Source organism: Sciurus vulgaris (assembly GCF_902686455.1).
Source record: "Sciurus vulgaris genome assembly, chromosome: 9".
Taxonomy (NCBI): Eukaryota; Metazoa; Chordata; class Mammalia; order Rodentia; family Sciuridae; genus Sciurus; species Sciurus vulgaris.
The window spans coordinates 143,043,327-143,062,131 of NC_136469.1; the positions used below are offsets into that span (position 1 = coordinate 143,043,327).

At 60.6% G+C, this 18,805-nt stretch overlaps 1 protein-coding gene across 19 annotated transcripts in view; it reads right to left on the minus strand.

Moving 5' to 3' along the window:
* Positions 1–18,805, minus strand: part of ABLIM2 (actin binding LIM protein family member 2) — a 124,282-nt gene that overhangs the window by 57,056 nt on the left and 48,421 nt on the right. For 17 of the 19 annotated variants that reach the window (XM_079154418.1, XM_079154419.1, XM_079154430.1 and 14 more), the window contains 3 exons: positions 13,722–13,848; positions 10,636–10,729; positions 2,431–2,518 (listed from right to left, as the gene is read on the minus strand). In XM_079154418.1, coding sequence (XP_079010544.1) covers positions 2,431–2,518; positions 10,636–10,729; positions 13,722–13,848 — 309 coding nt within the window. The remainder of the gene's footprint in view (positions 1–2,430; positions 2,519–10,635; positions 10,730–13,721; positions 13,849–18,805) is intronic. The other 2 variants (XM_079154427.1, XM_079154426.1) reach the window with 1 other exon arrangement.

An 18,805-nucleotide genomic window follows, 5' to 3' on the forward strand; every position in this document is an offset into this window, starting at 1 on the left:
CAGCATGGACATTTGCCAGCCATCTCCCAAGTGACCCTGAGTCTGCGCAGTCTCGCTCTGCACAGATTGGTGCTGGGCCTCCACCCCGGGGGGCTCACGGCCCGGATGTGGGTGGAGACAGGAAATGAAGGGGCAAATGCACCCCTGTGAGCTAATATCCCCACGGGAGGCATTTCGACGTCCTTGGCACTCAGAGGCAGGGCATGAGGAAGGGCTCCCTGGGCTCCTTGGTGGTTATGCTCCTTGGTGGCTGCCACTATCTGAGGACCTTGTGCTCCTCAGCCGATGCTGTGGAGGGCACTGGGTCTGTTCCCAGGGCGTGTGGAGGGCTCCAGCCCGTCCTTCATCTGCCCCACCCCTGAGGCTTGCTGTGCCCCAGGTTCCTCACTGTTAGCTCTGCTGGTCACCAGGTCAACAGCCACGCCGCCTCCACAACCAGGTGGCCCAGCGCCCCACGTCCTGGCCCTCTGCTCGTTTCCAGGCAACCCCGACTGGCTCTGTACCCAAGGCTACTCATGTAGCTACCACCAGGCAGCTCTCTGGGTGGATCGGCCCTGGGGGGAGGTGATATGGATGAGGACCTGGATGACTGAACGTAAGCCAAGTTAGTCGGGCTCCCGGGGCTGGACACAGGCGGCCCTCCTCCCAGAGCTGGACGCCGGCTTCTCCTCCAGGCTTCCTGAGCCCCAGTCCCACCCGCGCTCCCCAGCCACTCTCACGCACCCTCCCTGGCTGTGTGGTCCTACCTCTCACCCACCGTCCCCTGGGGTGGCAGCCGTGTGCCACCATGGAGCCCCCAGGCAGGCCACAAGGGCCTGGCACAGAGCAGGGGCTGAACAGTGGTGTGGGATGAGGGGACTCCTCATCTGCTGCGGGCAGAGCCTCCCAGGCCACGGAAGGCATCTGGCCAGGGAGCTGGGCTGTGCCTCGTTAGAGCCGCCTGCCCCGCAGAGCTGCATGCGCCGTCTCCAGAAAATTTGTACAGTCATAGAGGTGACAGATGCTCCTTACTAAAGTCCTTAGAGACTGAAAAGGTATGAATGAGAAAATGGAGTCATCTGCTGTCACTGGCCCTTGCTGGCCAGCTTCCAGGACACACGACCTGCTGCTTGGCCTGTCAAATCGCTGTGCTGTTTGGCCACGGCCGCACGATTCCCCAGGGCACGCCCAGGGCCGTGTGCGTGGGAGGCAGGCTCCACACCTGCTGCATCCAGCACATCCCACACTCTCGCCTTGCCCCGCCTCGAGTATGACCTCTGGGGACCTGTCACCCCACGTGTCACGGAGGCACATGGCTTTCTGCTGTATAAGTAGGTGGCGCTCCTCACCACGCGTTCTCCCAGGGCTGCCTTGCTTCTGGACCAGGGTATGGGGTTCTGCTCCCCTGGAGTCAGCACATGGAGTCCTGGCTCCCAGCAGAGGACACTCTTGGGGCTCTTAAAACTTGGGGGCACCTCTCCACTTTCCACCCCGCCAGTGGATGGAGGGGCACTGCCCTGAGTTCTCGCCACCCCGGCGCCCGCCTTGGGTCTTCACTGATGCGGGGGAGAGGTGGAGTCTATGTCAGGTTTCAGCTGTGTTCCTTGGTCACCAGTGAGTGCCAACTCCCTGCCCCATTGTGTGTTGGGAGGATCTCAGGGGGATTAGGGTGACCTGGAGATCCTGGGTCAGTGGAGCCACATATCAGGGCTTTGGTGACAACATGATTCCCTGTCAAAGAGCACCTTGACTTGACAAGCAGGGAGGCCAGGCCCAGGGGCCACTGAGGCTGCTGCCACAGGGTCCTGTCACCATAGAGCAGAGCTTGAATGCCACCAACCTGGTACAGTCGCCACTGTCCAGTGTGGGGAACCCAGGGTATGAGAGGGGGCTGGACAGGCTCAACCTCCCAGTAGGTCTCTCTGTGGAGACCATGTGCCAGCCTAGGCCAGAGTCATGACAGTGTCCTTGTTCCCCAGAACTGGGTGGCCCTTGATGCGAGCTGGTGCTCCTGGCCCCCACCTAGCCCCGCTGTCTGATCACCACTGACTGTGGGCCCAGTAGGGAGCTCCCCTGCCAGGCCGGCCCAGGCTCTCCACGGGAGAACAGGACCCCTTTCAGGGCCCTTGGGCACAGACTCAGGGAACAATAGGCCTTGCCAGGACGCAGCCGTGCTGTCTGACATCACCCACATGCTGGCCTCAGAAAGGGACGTCTGTCCAGCACACGCCGAGGAGATGCCGCTGCTGAGCTCATTCTGCGGCCGTCTGCTGGAGGGCAAGGCAGGTGCAGCTGCTGCCGGCTCTGCCTCCCACCCCTCTCCAGGGCCCCTCAACCCTCGGCCAGCCCAGCTGGCTCCCAGCGACTGGCCGGCTCACGCCCAGCCTGCGGCATGGACCCCACCAAGGGTGGCCTCTGACCTGGGGCCCAAACAGCACGAGTGATCATTACCTTGAAGATACATCTCCTCGCCTTCCGCAAACATCTGGCCGCACCTGACGCATAGCGCGCAGGAGGGGTGGTAGTGCTTCTGCCCCGCCTGCAGGAAGGAGAGAGGTGTGCTGCAGCAGGGCCGCACAGGGCCCTCCAGACCCCGGGCACCACTACAACCGCAGACCCTGCACAGGGCCCCACCCAGCAGGAGCCCCAGTCCACCACAGGGCCCCTCTTGGACTGGGCGGTGGATGGCCAGGCTGGTGGAAGGCTGGTCCCCTTTACCTCTGCCTCTCAGGACGTGGAGGGGCCGTGGGGGGCGGGATAGGAGGGAGAGGGCACCGCGCCCCCAGGTGGAGGGCCAGTGAGGGGTAAGAACAGCAGCGTGTGTTTCCATCTCTGTTCCTCAACTTAATTAGCATTTTCTATTTTTATAATTCTTAAAATTCATTAAATTCGATTATAAATATTAATACTGAAATAACCTGAACAAATTACATGAGTTGTAATGAAATTTGGCTTATTTCTGGCTGACACGAAAAAAAAATCACACCAAAATATCATGTTCGCTGGTACTGGGCGGTGGCCATGGCTGGCCTCGGGCAGGGCGGGCGGAGCCGGGTGCTGCCGGCAGAGGGAAGCCCTGCTCCATTCTTCTCTGAAATGGGAGACGCCTGGTCTCCACTGCCGCAGTGCCAACCCGGATGGTCTCTGTGCTGCAGGAGCGGGTGGCAGGGTCACGTCCAGCCCTCCCTGCTTCCCCGCGCCGCCTCCGCGGCCCCTGCCCAGTGGAGAAGATTCCAGGCGGCACTCCCCACGACAGGGGCCCGATGGCTGCGGCCTGACCTTCAGGCTCTGGGACCCTTTCCGGCACTGTGGGGCTGCACCCTCGTGCTGCCAGCCATCATTCCCGGCCTCGGCCCAGGCTGTCTCTCCTGTCCCCGGCTGCCGCCCTGAAAGTCCTCTGCTCATTCCCATGCCTCACCCTCAGGAGACGTCCCTGAAGCTGTCCCCAGCCTGGTCCCTCCCACCCGGTTCACGCCGTTTGCCGTTGTCGTCCCACCAGACAGCGAGCCTCTAGCCTCTGGGATCACCAGTGGCCTGCTCTTCTGGACAGCAGGCCACACCACAGTGCCTGGCCACAGGATGGGTGGCTGCTCTGGGATCAGGGGTCTCAGTGGCTCACACAGCTCACGTGGCAAGTGGCCAGAGGCGCCTGCTTCCCGGGCATGAATGAGAGGTGGAGACAGCTCTCCCTTACAGAAGTGGGAGTCACCGTTATCGGCTGATGTCACATTTCAAGGAGCCCAAATGGCAAGGTGCTCCAGTTTGCGACCTCTGACCTTCCTTGCACCCACCCCATCCAGGGGCCCCTTGGCTTCTGTCTCAGAACCTCGGGGACAGCCCTACGAAGGAGGAAATGACAAAGGTCCTCCTGAGGTCTACATGCCACGCGCTTCTCAGCAGCAAGGCTGTGGTCTGGACAGTTTGCTCCGGAGAAGCACGTTACCTACGGGTTGTTTTAACCCTGCCATGGCCCACGAGGGGCGCTATCACCCCATTTCCACAGAGACCCCAAGTGTGGGGGAGTTCAAGAAGGTCACAGGCAGAGGTGGAGCTGGGGTGGAGCCCAGCGCTCCCAGCACAGGGGGGTGAGCCATGCCCGGGGTGCTCAGTCCCCAGCCTGGAGGTCCTTGACCTGGAGTGCAGACCCCACCCGCAGGCACCCACCCCGCACCCTGAGCAGACACGGCGGAGGCGCACATGGGCCTAAGGTTCAGCAAAGAAGACAGCTGCAAACAAGGACAGACCCGCTTTCCCCACCTTCAAAGGGAGGTTGTTGGAGTGGGTGGGGGCTGCTCTGGGGGAAGGGCTCAGAAGGGCCCAGCAGACATCTTGGGGCTGGGCAGGGTTTCTGTCCGGATTTGGTTTCTGTTACATTGGCATGCATCCATCAAGCTGCACAATGTATCCAATTCCAGTGGGTTCTACTCTGTGTCTTACACACTGCATGTGCTACTACAGGACCTCATAGAAGAGCCGGATGGTAAAACCATTGTAAGAAAACAGGAGGAAATCCACACGACTTCAGATTTGGCAGTGGATCCTTAGATTTGACACCAAAGTATGAGCAAAAAGGAAAAATTTAAATTGGACTTTGACAAAATTTAAAACTTTCGTTCATTGAAGGACCTTAACAGAACAGTGAAAAGACAAACTTTGAGAGAAAATCTTTGCAAATCATATGCCTGATAAGGGGGTTGTGTCCAGAATATATGAAAGGTTCCCTCCACTCAACAAGAAGAAAAGCAATCCAACTAGGAAATGCGCAAAGGACCTGAATGGACATTTCCCCAAAAAAGAGACTCAGATGATCAACTGGCTCATGGACAGGTGCTCGGCATCACTGCCATTAGGAATGCAGGTCCAACCACCAGGACAGCCACCAGAGTGACCACAGACAGGGAGAGAGTGAGGGCTGGTGAGGTGTGGAACAGCACTTGTGGGCCGGGCATGGCCAGGGTGCAGCTGGTCAGCTCCTCACTCAGCTGAACACAGCACTGTACAGGGACCAGAAATCCACAGCCTGGCACTGAAGGAGAACAAAGGGGCCAGAACGGGAGTGATGAAGGCCTGTGCACAGGAGGACGTGCCCGGAGGCCCAGGGCAGCAGGACACATGCTAGAAGGTCCACCCCAAGTGTCCCTCGTGGGTGGAAGATCCAGGCACATCCGCACCACAGAGATGGCACAGTAGAGGAGGAAGGCAGGGCTGACCCAGGCCGTGGTCAGATGAGCCTGGACGACCCCCACGTGAAGGAACCAGTCACAGAGGCCACGCGCGTGTGATTCCTCCCCGAGGTCCGAGAGCCCCGGCTGCCCAGCCACGTGGGTCAAGGCGAGGCTGTCAGGTGCCCCGCGTCAGTCACACAGAGCAGCCAACAGCACAGGGACCAGGCCGTCTGTGCTCCGACACTGTCTGCCCTCCTCCCTGAGCCATCCGGACACCCTGGGCCAGCCTGAGCCTCTCACCGGAGGCAGGCCCTACTTCCCGGCTAGGTCCAAACACAAAATCTGATGAAGGGCCCTCCGCCCCCTGGAGACCCAGCCATGCCTCCTGCTGCCCTGTGTCCTCACTGGGGTCCCCCTGGGGGGGGGGGGGGGCAGGCCTGCTGGTGTCCAGGTGGATGGCTCCAGGGTCTGCTCACGGCTCGCTGGCCACGTTCCAAGATTTAGATTCCTTTTCAAATTTCCAGAAGTGAATTCAGTCTTAAAAGACCTCCTTACCATGATGCGGAGAGAAGGCGAGATTCATGGAGAAGAGAATCCAGACTCTGAGCAGGGGCCATGCCACCTGGGAGCATTTGTTGGCAAGTGGCTCAAAATCTCCTTGGGCTCTTTTTTTTTTTTTTTTTTTTTTTTTTTGGTACTGGGGATTGAGCCCAGGGCTGCTTTGCCACTGACCTACATCTCTAGCCTTTTTATTTTTTATTCAGAGACAGGATCTCACTGAGTTGCTTAGGGCCTCACTAAATTTCTGAGGCTGGCCTTGAAATTGCCATCCTCTTGCCTCAGCCTTTCAAGTCACTGGGATTACAGGTGACAGCCACCGTGCCCCACCCCACAGGGCTCTGCACCCTGAGCTCTTGTAGGGGCAACTTGCCCGAAGAAGAACCCTTCCCTGAAGGAGCCCCTGACCTGGTCCCTCCTGCCCGGTTCACACTGTTTGCCATTCCCCCACTGGACACCGAGCCTCTGCCAGGGCAGGGGAGCCCTGGGAGGTCTGCACCCCTCCCTATACCCTTCCTCCCCTGCCAGCCCCAAACACAGGGGCCAGGGACACAGCTGTGCCAGTATCCAGGACGCTGTGAACGGTGTGCAAGGAGGACAGTGGCCTCGCTGCACGTGGGTCACGTGCAGAAGCAGGAAGGCCACGGAAAGTGCGCGGTGCATGCCTTGCCCGCCTGCATGTGCTGCATCCCCACCTGTGTCTGTGCATCTGTGTATGCGAACGTTAAAAGGGCCCCTTCCGAGTGCTAGTGCTAGTGTTTGATGGTGGCATGGGTCATGCTGATTCCTTGGCTGGCTTAATGATCAGCAAGCACTCCATCTCAGCATGGCTTTAATTAGACATTGACTTCGAGCGGGCGCTTGGGAAGCTGGCTTCTCTGTCCTTGGGAATGCTCTTGGTGGATTGGAAGCACATGGCTTGTTTTCTACCAATGACAAGCCGCACCTGCTTAGGGACAGTGCCCACAAGATGACAGGAGGAGGCCAACCATGAGCATCCTGGGGTCACAGGAGATGTGACCGGGCTGGAGAGAGTGGGAGTGGCCGCCTGACAGGGCAGGAGCAGCCTGGCGACCCCTCTCCACAGAGGCCTCCCATCCTCAAGGTGGGCCTTCCCCTTCTTCCCAGGAACCCAGCCCCCAGCCAGGGTGGGACATCGAGTGCAGCCTGGGTGTGTGAGGTGGAGGAAGGGAGGGATGAGGGAGGAAGAAGCCAGGGAGAGGTCCCAGAGGGACAGACAGACGCTGCGCTTCCTGTCACCATGGAGACAGACTCAGGTGCTCCTGCGGCCCAGAGAGCGGCACTGCCAGGGTTAAGCGAGGGCTCTGTGAAGAAGGCCCCGCCCACCCGCTCCTTCCACACCTGCCCTGGGCACCCAGCGGGTGCTGAGCACAAAGGCGTGGGCTTCCTGAAGGAGCCTCTCCCCTCCGCTCAGCTCCAGCCCGGCGACCTCACCAGCCAAGGCAGCTCTCTGCAGGGGCCACGGCTACCTCCCTGGAGCCACACTGCAGCAGCCTCTGCAGCAGCCTGCTCCTCAGCGAGTCCCCCAGACTCCCAGCTGTCCATCTGAGCCAAAGGGGAGGGGCACAGACACCAGCCCCTCCCAGACCCCAAAAGACCCCCGCATGAGCTCAAGACAGGACCCGAGATGCAGAATGCAGGAGGCGCCACACTCAGGGGAGGGGAGGGGAGCGGGGAGGGAGGGCCCGTCACCAGGGAATGCACACTTCACGGGCAGGCTGCTGGAACTCAGCACTCAAGATGGCTCTGTGCCCGCCTCCCCCAGCACAGATGAGGGCTCCTGCTGCTGGAGGGGAGCCCAGGACACTCTCCTGCTCACTCTGAGGACAGGACAGCCAGGGCCACCCACAAGCATCTTAGGTGGCAAAGGGGGTAGCAAGTGCCCCCGGGGCCTCAGGCTGACCTGCGAGCCCGCCCCGCTGTCCCACACGGCTCTCGTGAGGCCCCCTCCACCCCTCCAGGTGCCCGGCCAGGCCTCCTACCTGCTGGTGTCCCGGCACCGCAGCCCAAGCAGCGGCCCAGCAGCGGCCCTGCTCCAGCACCTGAGCCCGGCCCTGCCTGCGGGGTGGCACCTCACCCCTCTGCCGGCATCCCAGATCTTGTTTCTCCCCTAGTTCTGTCACTCGCTCCTGCTACTCCGCCAGAGCCCGCTGTCCCCAGCCGGGCGCCAGCTCCGTGGCGGCTCCTCCCCGCAGAGCCCAGCTCCTCTCCGCCCGCGGCTCCCGCCTCGCACCGCGGGGAGGATGCTCGGAGCTCTGTGGAGCTGCAGACTCCCCACGCCACCGCGGCACGCGCGCCTCCCGCAGGGATGAGAGCAAAGCACAGATCTTCCCAGGGCCCTTTATCCTCCGCTGCCGACAAGGAGGAGAAGCCCAGGCCCGGTCAGCACCCGGCAACCAGGGTGGCCCCTTCCACGTGACCCAGAGTGCCCTGTGGGCACTGCTCTCACACACCAAAGCCCAGATTCTGCGAGTGGCCCAGAGCAACCCTTCAGGGCTGCCTCTGCCTTTGCAATCCACCCCGGGGGCCTGCTGGTGGCCAGGGGTAGAGGCCCCTCTGCATCCATCACCACAGGCAGCGCAGGGTGGGGTGCAGCACAGACGATGCCCGCTCCTGACTGTGGCTGCTCATTAGGGGTAGTGCTGCGAGAGATGCAGGCTGTCGGGGCTCGGCTCGCCCAGGCCTGGCCCTCTCTAGGGCAAGGGCTGCTGCCCAGATGTCAGGAAGCTGGACTTCCCGCTGTCGGGTCATGCATCAGGGTGTACCAGGCGTCACAAGGTGGACCCAGGATTAAGTCAAGGCGCAAACACGTCTGTATGCAGGCAGAGGCAAGTGGTGGGGAGGCCACCTGGGCTTGAGGCCAGCTCTGCCTCCTCTCACAGTGACTATGGCCCAGCACACACGGGGAATTCCCACACCTGGCTGAGCTCCAATGCCACATGCATTTCAGAGGGGGCATGTGGGTCAGCCAGGTGAGCCAGAGGGAGATGCCAGGTGCCCAGGGCACTTGAGAGGAGGGGAGAGGAAGGCCCGAGGGTCCTCCACAGAGGGGAGGACAGGTTGATAAGGGGAGGTCTCCAGTCAGCTGTGAAGGGAGGAAGGACGGGCAGCTGTTGCAGGGACACCAGGCCCAGCTGGGTGCCATTTTCAAAGGGAGACACTGTGTTGCCTGAAGGGCAAGGGCAGGGGAGGAGGACGGGAAGGTGAGGTCCAGAGAACTGGGCGATGGGCAGGGCCCAGGCACAGGAGGGGACTGGGGAGAAGGGATGGGTCATGGTCCACATCCAGAAGGTATGCATGTTGGACGGGACATAGGCAGACGAGAGCGTCAGCGTCGCCGTAGGCTCCGCTCCCAGGCAGCACGGAGACCAACATGGAAGCTGGTGAGGGCATGAAAGACGGTCGCAATGCAAGAGCCACCCCGATTAAAGTGACTAAAGACACTCGGCCCTGTGACACTTCGTTCTCACAGAAGAATGTCCGCGGCGGCATCCTTCACCTGTAGTGAAAGACTGGAGGTGCCATCCACAGCTGGGGCCCGGCAAGCCCGGGGGTGGCCACACAGTGGGCATGGCACGCGTGGGCTGAAACAGGCACCTGCGAGTGAGTCTTGAACCTCACGCTGTGGACGGAAGCTGGTGGTGGAAGGCCACAGCCACGCGTGCGTCCACGTGAGTGTGCAGGACAGGAGCCACAGCAACGGAAGGTGGGCCAGGCAAGAGAGGGCCAAAGACTACGGGCTCCCTTCAGGGTGACCAAAGTGTTCAAAGTGGACCACGGCAACCGCTGGACACGCCTGTGCAGACACCGGACAGCCCGGGCTGTGTGTGCAAGCTGCATGGCATCTCAGTAAAGCTGCCAGAAGCCCCAGACGCCGGAAAGATGCCTGTGTACGACCCCTGGCAATCAAGAACATCCCCTGAACTGGAAACCTGCGTTGGAGGACATGGCGAGGTCATATCGCAGTAACAGATGGACATCAACCGCATCATCGGGAGGTCCGCTCGGCAGAGGGCAGGGGACCACGCAGGGGCTGTTCCAGGGTGGGCGCTGTCCAGCCTCCCTGGTCTCCGGCTGGGCACCGAGACGGTGCCTTGGGAGGGTGTGGCAGACTGCCCTCCCAGGGGCAGGGGCAGGGGCAGGGAGGGGCTGGAGGAAGGAGCCGCCGGGTGTGAAGCGAGGTTGGAGCCACGTGCGCGCACCCTCCAAGTCACCGGAGCTCCAAGCCCCTGGCGGAGCAGGGCACTGGCTGTGGGGCTGGGGGAGGCCCGCTCACCCCTGCGGGCGGGCTCTGGCTCCCAGGTCACCTGCCCCTGCCGCCTCCCGCCACCCCAGGCTCTGCCCTGCCCTCCCTGGTACCCCTGGGGCTGCTCTGCGCCTCTTGACCAGGGCTTCCAGCCCCTGGCCTTGCCCAGGGCTCTGCTTTTCCCTGAGATCATCACTCTGGGACCAGGGCCCACCGTGGGCTGGCGATTCCCTCCACCCACCCAGCACCCAGGGAAAAGCCAGGAGTCTGCAGGGCAGGTGGAGCTGGGGACTGGCGGGGCCGGCCCTGCGCCCTTCACACTGGACCTGCCCAGCACCTGCCCGCCAAACTAAAGGCACAGCCACCGGCGCCTGGACTCTGCTCCTCCTGCAATCACTGCTCAGGCTGCCTGCCAAATGACCACTCTGCCTCCGCAGGGACACAGTCCTGCTGCAGCGGGCCCACCCTCCCGGCCCTCACTGGAGTCCCACGTGGACAGAAAGGCTGGGCCGGGAGAGCCCCAGGCTCCCGACAGGCCCTGTGCCCTGTAGAGGGGACAGAGCGGGTCTCTGGGGAGGTCCACACGGAGCTGCAAGGACAGTGGGAGTGCGGGTGGAGGCTCCGGGAGCACGGCAGAGGCGAGGCCGGGGCCCAGGCGCTGCTCACCTCCAGCACGCGCCCTGTGACGTACTTCTCACAGCCGTCGCAGCGGATGCCGAATTTGGCGTGGTAGTCGGTCTCACAGTAGGGCAGCCCGTCCCTGTGAAGAGACAGCAGTCAGGATGGGCAGGGTCACCCTGAGGACTGCTGGGCACTTAGCCCCCAGGATGTGACCACTTTCGCAAGGAGTCCCATCAGAGTGCGGGCACCACCTCCCACGCTGAGCAGCAGTGCCAGGGGCCCACTGGGCACGCACAGGGCTGGCCGGAGGAGTGACCATGAAGAGTATCCCCCTCTCAGTGGAGAAACTGAGGCACATAGGGCCTGTGCCCGGCCATGGGGAAGGCCAGTGGTGTCCACCCCTCTGTGCTCCCGGGCTGTTGGTGGCACTGGGATTGAGTGTGGATGGAGTGAGACCCTCTTTCTGGTCCCTGGCTTCGAGTCTGCCCCACATCAAGTAGGCTGTGGTGAAACCGCCGGAGCGCCCGCCAAGCAGGACGGCTGGGCCACACAGCAGCCCACCGGGGTCTCCTATGCCCACTGAGACACTCTTCAGACCCAGCCCTGTGGGTGGGGAGGGCAGCTCGGAGGTGGTACTGAGGTGTCAGGGGGCCCTGCTCAGTGTGGGAAGGGGCCTGGGACAGCAGGTGGAGGACAGACTTGGACTCAACACCATGTCCCATCTGTGTGACAGTGGCAGGTCACTGAACTCCTGAACTGCAGCTCCCATTGGTGAAACGGGAGAAAGATTAGCAAGGACCACTCCAGAGCGTGTGGTCAGCGCAGCACCGGGCGGGCACACGCCTGACAGTGGCTGAGGCCATGCTCCTTACTAACCAGGCTGTGGCCCAGGAGGGGCCAGGCATGGAGGTGGCCGGGAGGAGGGGCACCTGGCACTCCAGCGGAGGCCCCTCTCCAGCACCACGGAGAGCCGCTGGGCCTCTGGAACAGCCTGGGGCCGCTGAGGTGAGGGCCGCCTCCCTCCCTCCACTCTCTGGGGGACATAGCCAGGGCTACGTCCCCTCTGTGATGGCCGGTCCCCTGGGCCATGAGTGGACCACCTCTGAGGGAAAGAGCGGGCCCTTCCTTCACACAGGAGAGGAAATGGGGTCCTCAGGGTCATTTCCTGCGGCTGCCAAGCTCAGGGCCCTACCCCGCCCCACAAGTGGGTGTGTCTGTGGCAAATCCTGGAGGTTCAAAGATGACATCTCCATGGAAACCCCACATGTCCTCCCCCTCAGTTCTGGGACAGCTCTGGAGGCTGCTAAGTAACACTGGCGGTGTGGGTGAGCGGCAGCGGCAGCGCTGCGTGGGGGTGGCAGTCTGCTGGGCCTGGGCACTGCTGTCCCTTCCACTGCGAGGTGCTCTGCACTTCCCTGGTCTGCCTCGCCCTCCCCGCCCACGGGCTGTGATGGAGGCTGGGCTCATGCTTCCTCACCACCCCACCCACCCTGGGCAGAAGCTCACCTGTTGGGGCTTTGCCCTGAGAAGCTTCACCTGGAGATCACGGCAGTGAGAGCCATGTTCAGAGATGGGACAGGCCCCTGATACCCCCACCCCTTCCCCTCTGTGACATCTCAGGATCGGGGGCTTGGATTCCACACACCTGCCCCCGTATGTGCACATGTGCATGTGTGCGTGTGTGCATGGGTGTGGGAGTGCATGTGCGTGCATATGTGTGCATGTGCATGCATGGGCGTGTGCATGTGCATGGATATGTGTGTGTGCATGTGTGTGTACATGGGTGCATGTGCATGCACTATATGTGCGTGTATGGGTGTGTGCATGTGCATACGTGTGCCCGTGTGTGTGGGTATGTGGACGTGCACTGTGTGCGTGTGCGTGCTCACTCATCCTCTGTGTGTTTATCACAGGACTTTTCCACTGGTCTTTCCCTGTGCTACTCAGGTCCCCCTGGGAGCACGAAGAACTAGCGCAGGCTGGGATACCCGCTGCAGAGGGTCCTGACCTCCAGGAGGGCACCTCCCAGCACCGGGAGGGGCTGTCCTTCACCATTTGCCCTGGAGCTCCCCTCTGCACCGTATGGGGCTGTCTGCATCAATTTCTTGTCCCCAGGTAAGAGTGCACCCTGGCCCAAAGGACTTGAAATCGGCATACTACAGTGACGCAGCCACATCAATGTTTACAGCAGCTCAACTCACAACTGCTAAACTGTGGAACCAGCCAGCAGCAGATGAATGGATAAAGAAAAGGTGGTACCCACACACAGTGGAATATTACTCAGCCTTGGAGAATGAAACTGTGCCATTCACAGATAAATGGATGGAACTGGAGATATCATGCTCAGTGAAATGAGAAAAATCCCAGAAAGCCAAAGGTGAGTGTTCCCTTTGACATGCAGATGCTGACTCACAATAGGTACTGGGAAGTGGAGGGTCACTGAATTAGACGGGGAGGAAGGGAGACAGGAATGGGAAAGACAGGAGAGTGAACCCGAATCAACGTCCCTGCGTTCGCGCATGAAAACGCGACCAGTGAGACTCCACATGGCGCACGGCCACGAGAACGCGCAGGTGGCTCCATGTGCGAATCACACGTCAGACCACATTCTACTGTCATCTGTGACTAACGAGGACAAATAAAAAATTCAAAAAAGAAGAACAGTCCTTGGCTCCTGGCCACAAGCCCCCTTGAGGCCACAACAGCCCCAGGAGGCGCCCCACAGCCTCTGGTAAATCAGGCCCTGCCCCGCCGACCCCCTCCCGCTCGTCCCCGTGTTGGGGGAACACTGCCGGCCACAGCGGGCAGCCCCAAAGGCCCTGCTCTGCAGAACTCGGGGTGTGTGGCCACGGGGTCCTAGCCCTGACCACCAAGACGGCCAGCCCTCTTTTCCTGTCCCTGGGGCGGGTATTTGCTGACCATGGTTTGTGCTCACAGGGTGTCGAACATGAGGAATGTCCAGGTGTCCCGGAGGTGGGGGGCGAGGAGACCCTGACAGGGTCAGTTTGTGCTGACCACAAGCCCATTTCTGACCTCAGAGGGAGTGGAGCCTCTGCCACCACTTACAGAAGCAGAACTGGCCGGGACCAGGCGGGGAGGGCCCTGACCACAGGAGGGGGCCGCCCACTCACTTGCTGATGTACTCGGCGTTCAGGAGCTTCCCGCAAGCCTTGCACTTGAAACAGCCCAGATGCCAGTGCTTGTCCAAAGCCACCAGGGCCTGGCCGTTCTTGATCTCTGAGCCACAGCCCCCACAGCCTGCAAGCAAGAGCAGAACAGGACGTCCTCACAGCGGGCCTGCCTGTGGGCCCCGGCAAAGGTGACCTGGAGGGACACGGCCCTCACCAGGGCGCCCTTGCTGGCCCAGATGGCACGGAGCACCTGGAAGAGGATGGAGAACAGGGACAGAAGGCGACCACACTGGCCGGCGGCTGGCGCGGCGAGGGTGTTCCTGCGTATGTGGAGTGTCGACGGGGCTGGGAGAGTGGTGGGCACCTGACCCAGGCCTGGACACAAGTAAAGGGGACGGGGACACTGACCCGAAGACTGCCTGGGAATGGAGGGTGCCCTCACTTGCCTTCCCGCACAGGTATCAGGGCACTAACTGGCCCATTCTGCCTGCCTGCTGGATGGTAAAGGACTTTCCCTGGGAGTGAAGAGCCAGCCCCCTGTGAGGCCAGCCTCCTGTGAGGCCAGCCTCCTGTGAGGCCCGCCCAGGGCCCGGAGAGGGAGCAGTGCCCTCATCCCACCGGCCTCTGTGAACAGGCTTCTGCCTGAAAGCTGAAATCGGGGGTGGGGGTGAGGCTGAGGCAGGAGGATCACAAGTTCAAGGCCAGCCTCAGCAAATTAGTGAGGCCCTGACCAACTCAGTGAGACCCTGCCTCTGAATAAAACACAAAAATGGGCTGGGGGTGTGGCTCAGTGGTTGAGTGCCCCTGAGTTCAATCTCCAGTACAAAAAAAAAAAAAAATCAAAAAAACTTACGCACAATCACACAATGTCTTAGAAACCCTGTGCACAGCCAGGTTCAGAGGACACTGACGGCAGGAGGCAGCCTAGAAACGTTGAGACTGGAGGCGGGCGCTGGGATCCACAGTGCCCGTCTCCCCGGGAGGTCACACTGCAGGTGTGCAGTACAGCTCGGCTTCTCCCAGTCTCCAGGCACTGCTTGGGCTCCGGCCTCATCCCCACAACAGCACCGGGGAAGGGCCTGCTTCCAGAAGAGCAGGCGCCTTCACAGCGTCCACTCAGACAGGGGCATCGGGGTGGAGGACCTGGCTAGGGGGTCCAGGTGGCCGGGAGCTCTGCCAGTAGTGGCCCTGGGCATCTCCACCAAGGCCTCTGCTTCGAGCCCACTGAGATGCGGTGCCCGCTGAAGAGAAAGGGATCGCACCTCAGAGGCCAGAGCCCCAGCCGGTCACTCAGCCTGCCACCCAACACTCACACCAAGCTCTCGCCTGCCTGGGGCCCTCCCGGAAGCCCCGTCATCTCCAGTTCCCTCTCGGCTGTCTGGGATCCCTGGCACGTCCTGCATGACATCAGTCCACCTGGGGACTCTGCAGGTGGAGACGCCCAGCGAGCCCTGCAGCCTGACCAGTGTGTCCCCATGTGGCTGGTGCTCTTCACCCTGTGGCCAATGGCCTGGTCTGGGCCCCTGGCCAGCCTCCCTGTGTCGCCCTGTCCTCCCAGCTCAGATGCCCTGGGGCCTCCAAGGCCGCCCTGCTCTGCACCAGATGCTCAGGCCCCGCCTCCAAGCGAGCTGTCACTCACGTGGCTCCTTGAGGATGGGAGGGAGACTCAGCAAGGGGGAGCTGGGGCAAGGTTGGCAGCAGGAGCCCGCATGAGTGAGTGGGGTAATGTCCAGGACAGTGTGGCCACGTACACGTGTGTGTGCATGTGTATGTCTGTGTGCAAGTACGTATGGTGAATGTCGTGTGTGCACGGCCCTCAGTATCCACAGGGCTTGGTTCCAAGACCCCTGAGGATGCCAAAGTCCATGGGTGCTCGGGTCACTGACACAGGGCGCCTTCTGCGTGCAGATCTGCAGATCTCCTGCAATCCCTGGTGCAGGTCGGTGCCCCCAGACCACGGCTGCGCTGTGTTGTCGGGAACGCCGGTAAGGAACCGCCCGTCAGTGTTGGGACAGACATGATGGTTTCTCACGTGGCTTGAAGCAGACCCAGTACCCCCACCCAAAAGACCCTTTCCCTGATGAAGCTTCTCTTCTCTTCAGAGAGATTTTGACAGTGTTCACAGGGTCTCGCAGGAGTTCTGCAGAGTGCTCAGTGTGGCTGACGCTACCTCTTTCCTATAAGTGCCAGGTTTGCACACACAGCAGGAGGGACTGTCTAGCCGACCATTTGGGACAGAAATAACTGCTAAGTTCCTGCCCACTGCCACGTAAACAACCGCCCCACTGTGTACAAATCTAGAGAAATGTCCAGACTCAGGGTCCAGTCCTCTGGACCACTGCAGCTTAAATAAGCCTGCTTCCTGAAAATTCCTTAGGCGTCCGGCCTCATCTGTGCTCCAACACCATGAGGTGGAGCCCAGGCATGGGGTCAACCGAACACATGTCTGTGTGTGTGTGCACCTCCCTCTGTGTGCAGGGGGCACTCTGTGAGATGCGTGTTGCTGTGTGTCTACACTTGTGACGGCATGAGCATGTGTCTGGTGAAGCCTGCGTGTGCATGTGTGTGTCTATGCACACATGCGTCTGCAGGTGTGAGTGTGTCTGTGCGCGTGAGCTTGTCTGTGTGAGGGTCTGGCTGTGCACTGAAGTGGGCGAGGAGGGGCCTCGGGTGCTTATGTGGCAGACAAGGAGCTGCACAGGCCACAGGGACCCTGGGTACAGACGGCTCTGGGGCTCAGCCAGCTGGCTCATGCGTGAACGGGACCCTGCTTGGCCCGAGACGGGAAGAATGAGCTCTAGGTCCCAGCGGGCCTGAGTGCAAACCCTGGCCTACCACTGCCCGGCCACACGGGTCTGGGGTGCTCCCCCTTGCATCCACGGGGGATGGCCGTCATGTCAGCACTCACTGCCTGACTCAGGGGCCCACACAGCTGGCCTGCCACTGTGGCTGCGTTGCACTCAGCTTAGCAAGGGCTAAGCAAGACCTGCACAGGCCTGGCATGCGTTCAGGGCTCAGATGCTGCTTGGCAGGTGGACTTACACCAATGGTCATGCTCAGAGGCCTGAGTCATTGCTTTTAAGAATAAAAAAAAGTTAACACCCACAAAACTGTTGGTCAAGCTGTTCCTAAATTATCGCACTGTTCGATTCACATGCAACTATGGAAAACAAGGGAAGAAGAGACTTGAACTCTGGGGCCCTGAGGGAGGGGGCTCAGGACAGACCAGGGCCGAGAAGCTCTGGGCGAAAGCCCCTGCTCAAGTCCAGGGGCCCCGTGGAGCACAGGGCAGAGCTGGCAGCCGCCCTCGTGTTGATCCAGGGCACACTTGTAAGCGCCATGCCAGTGGCTCTTAGGTGGGGCAATCTGTTCTCAGGGCACAATGTCCAGAGACCCTGGAGTGGGGCTCCCAGCACCCAGTGGTAGGGGTTGAGCCTCCTGCTGTGCACAGGAGCCCCCTCAAGAGCCACCTGGCCCAGTGACCACTGTGCTGAGGCCTGGTTGGCATCCATGCAGATGGGCAAGCTGGGCGGCTGCCCACAGGTGGTGGTGACGGGGCAGGCAGCTGGAGCAGGATCAGAACGCGGACCCTGAGCCAGGCCGCCTGGGCCCCAACCCAGCTGCGTGACCACGGGGAAGTCCCTGGGCCTCTCTGTATCCCACCAAGAGGAGTGTATACTGTGTGAAAGGGCAGGCAGAGGCAGGTGCCGGGTCCTGGTGCGAAGGGACATGTGATGGGTCCTGCGGCTCTTCCAGACGGTGCGTGGGAGGAGCCCGAGAGGCCACCACCCTTCCTAGCCAGCAGTGTGCCCCACCCAACTGCCAACTCCCTGGGGGGCTGCCTCCATTTCTCTGTCTGAACCCAGGGTCGTGGACCTCACAGCCTGTCAACCTCATAGCCTGTCCCTTACACGTCCCTGGCCACTCAGGGTGGGAGCTCTGCTATCAGTGAGCAGTGAATGCAGAGACAAGGGTGAGAGAGGGACGTGCCATGGAAACCACAGCCATCGCCAGCACACACGTGGGGCTCAGCAGGCCCTGCATGGCTCTGTGTGGCTCTGTCAAGTGCAGACTCGTCATGCATGACCCATGCTGCCCCAAGCTAAGCAACAGGATGGCCCTAGAGTGTGGCAGGCCTGTGGGGCGTCCCCAGAGTCCCCTGCCAGACACCAGGGCTGGTGATTTGTTTGTGGACCTCCAGCCTCCAAGACTGGAGAGGAATTTTTGTTCTTTGTAAATTAGTCGGTCTCAGGTACTTTGTTACAGTAATACAAATGGATTAAGACACCATCCACTGAAATTCTACCTGCATCCCAAGTGCCATTACCAAGGCCACCTCCTTGGAGGCCTCTGGTCACAGCAAGGTGAGCCCACATGCCCTGGAATTAAAGGCCATGGCCCCGATCTCAGGCCCTCAGTCCTGGCTGCATGCCCCCACCACACTGGTAGGAGGGAAGAAGTCCCCCTTGCAAGCACTCTGGGGCAAGATGCAGGTGACCCTTCAGATGACAATGCAGGAGCCCTGGGCTATGATTCTGTTTCTGGGTGCAGAAAAGCGTGAGCTCAAGGTTTTCCCATGGACTGGGGAAGGGGCAGGTTTGATTATCAGACCATCCTGGAAGCCAGGGAGGATGTATTCTTTGAAAATGCACAGTAGGCGAGTGTGAGACCAGCCTCAGCAGTTTAGCGAGGCCCTAGTAACTTAGTAAGATCCTGTCTCTAAAAAAAAAAGACTAAAAATGGCTGGGATGTGGCTTAGTGGTTGAGCACCCCAGGGTTTAATCCCCAATATTAAAAAAAGAAAACAGAAAAAATGCACAGTTGATATTTTAAAATAAATTTACTCTAAGAAAGGGTGGGGACTTTCTCCAAGAACATTTTTTTTAATCTCAAAAAACCCCTCAGACAGTGTTTCTGTGTCTGGGTGTAGTTCCCTCTTCACGTTGGCTGCCAGGAAGCAATGAACTAACCGTTCAAATGAATACCCTCCTTTTAAAATTTTGCCACAGAGCTTTTGACTACTGTTTTGAATTTGATTATAATACTACTACTGTTTGTGATGAAGATCTTGCAAGTTTGATCCA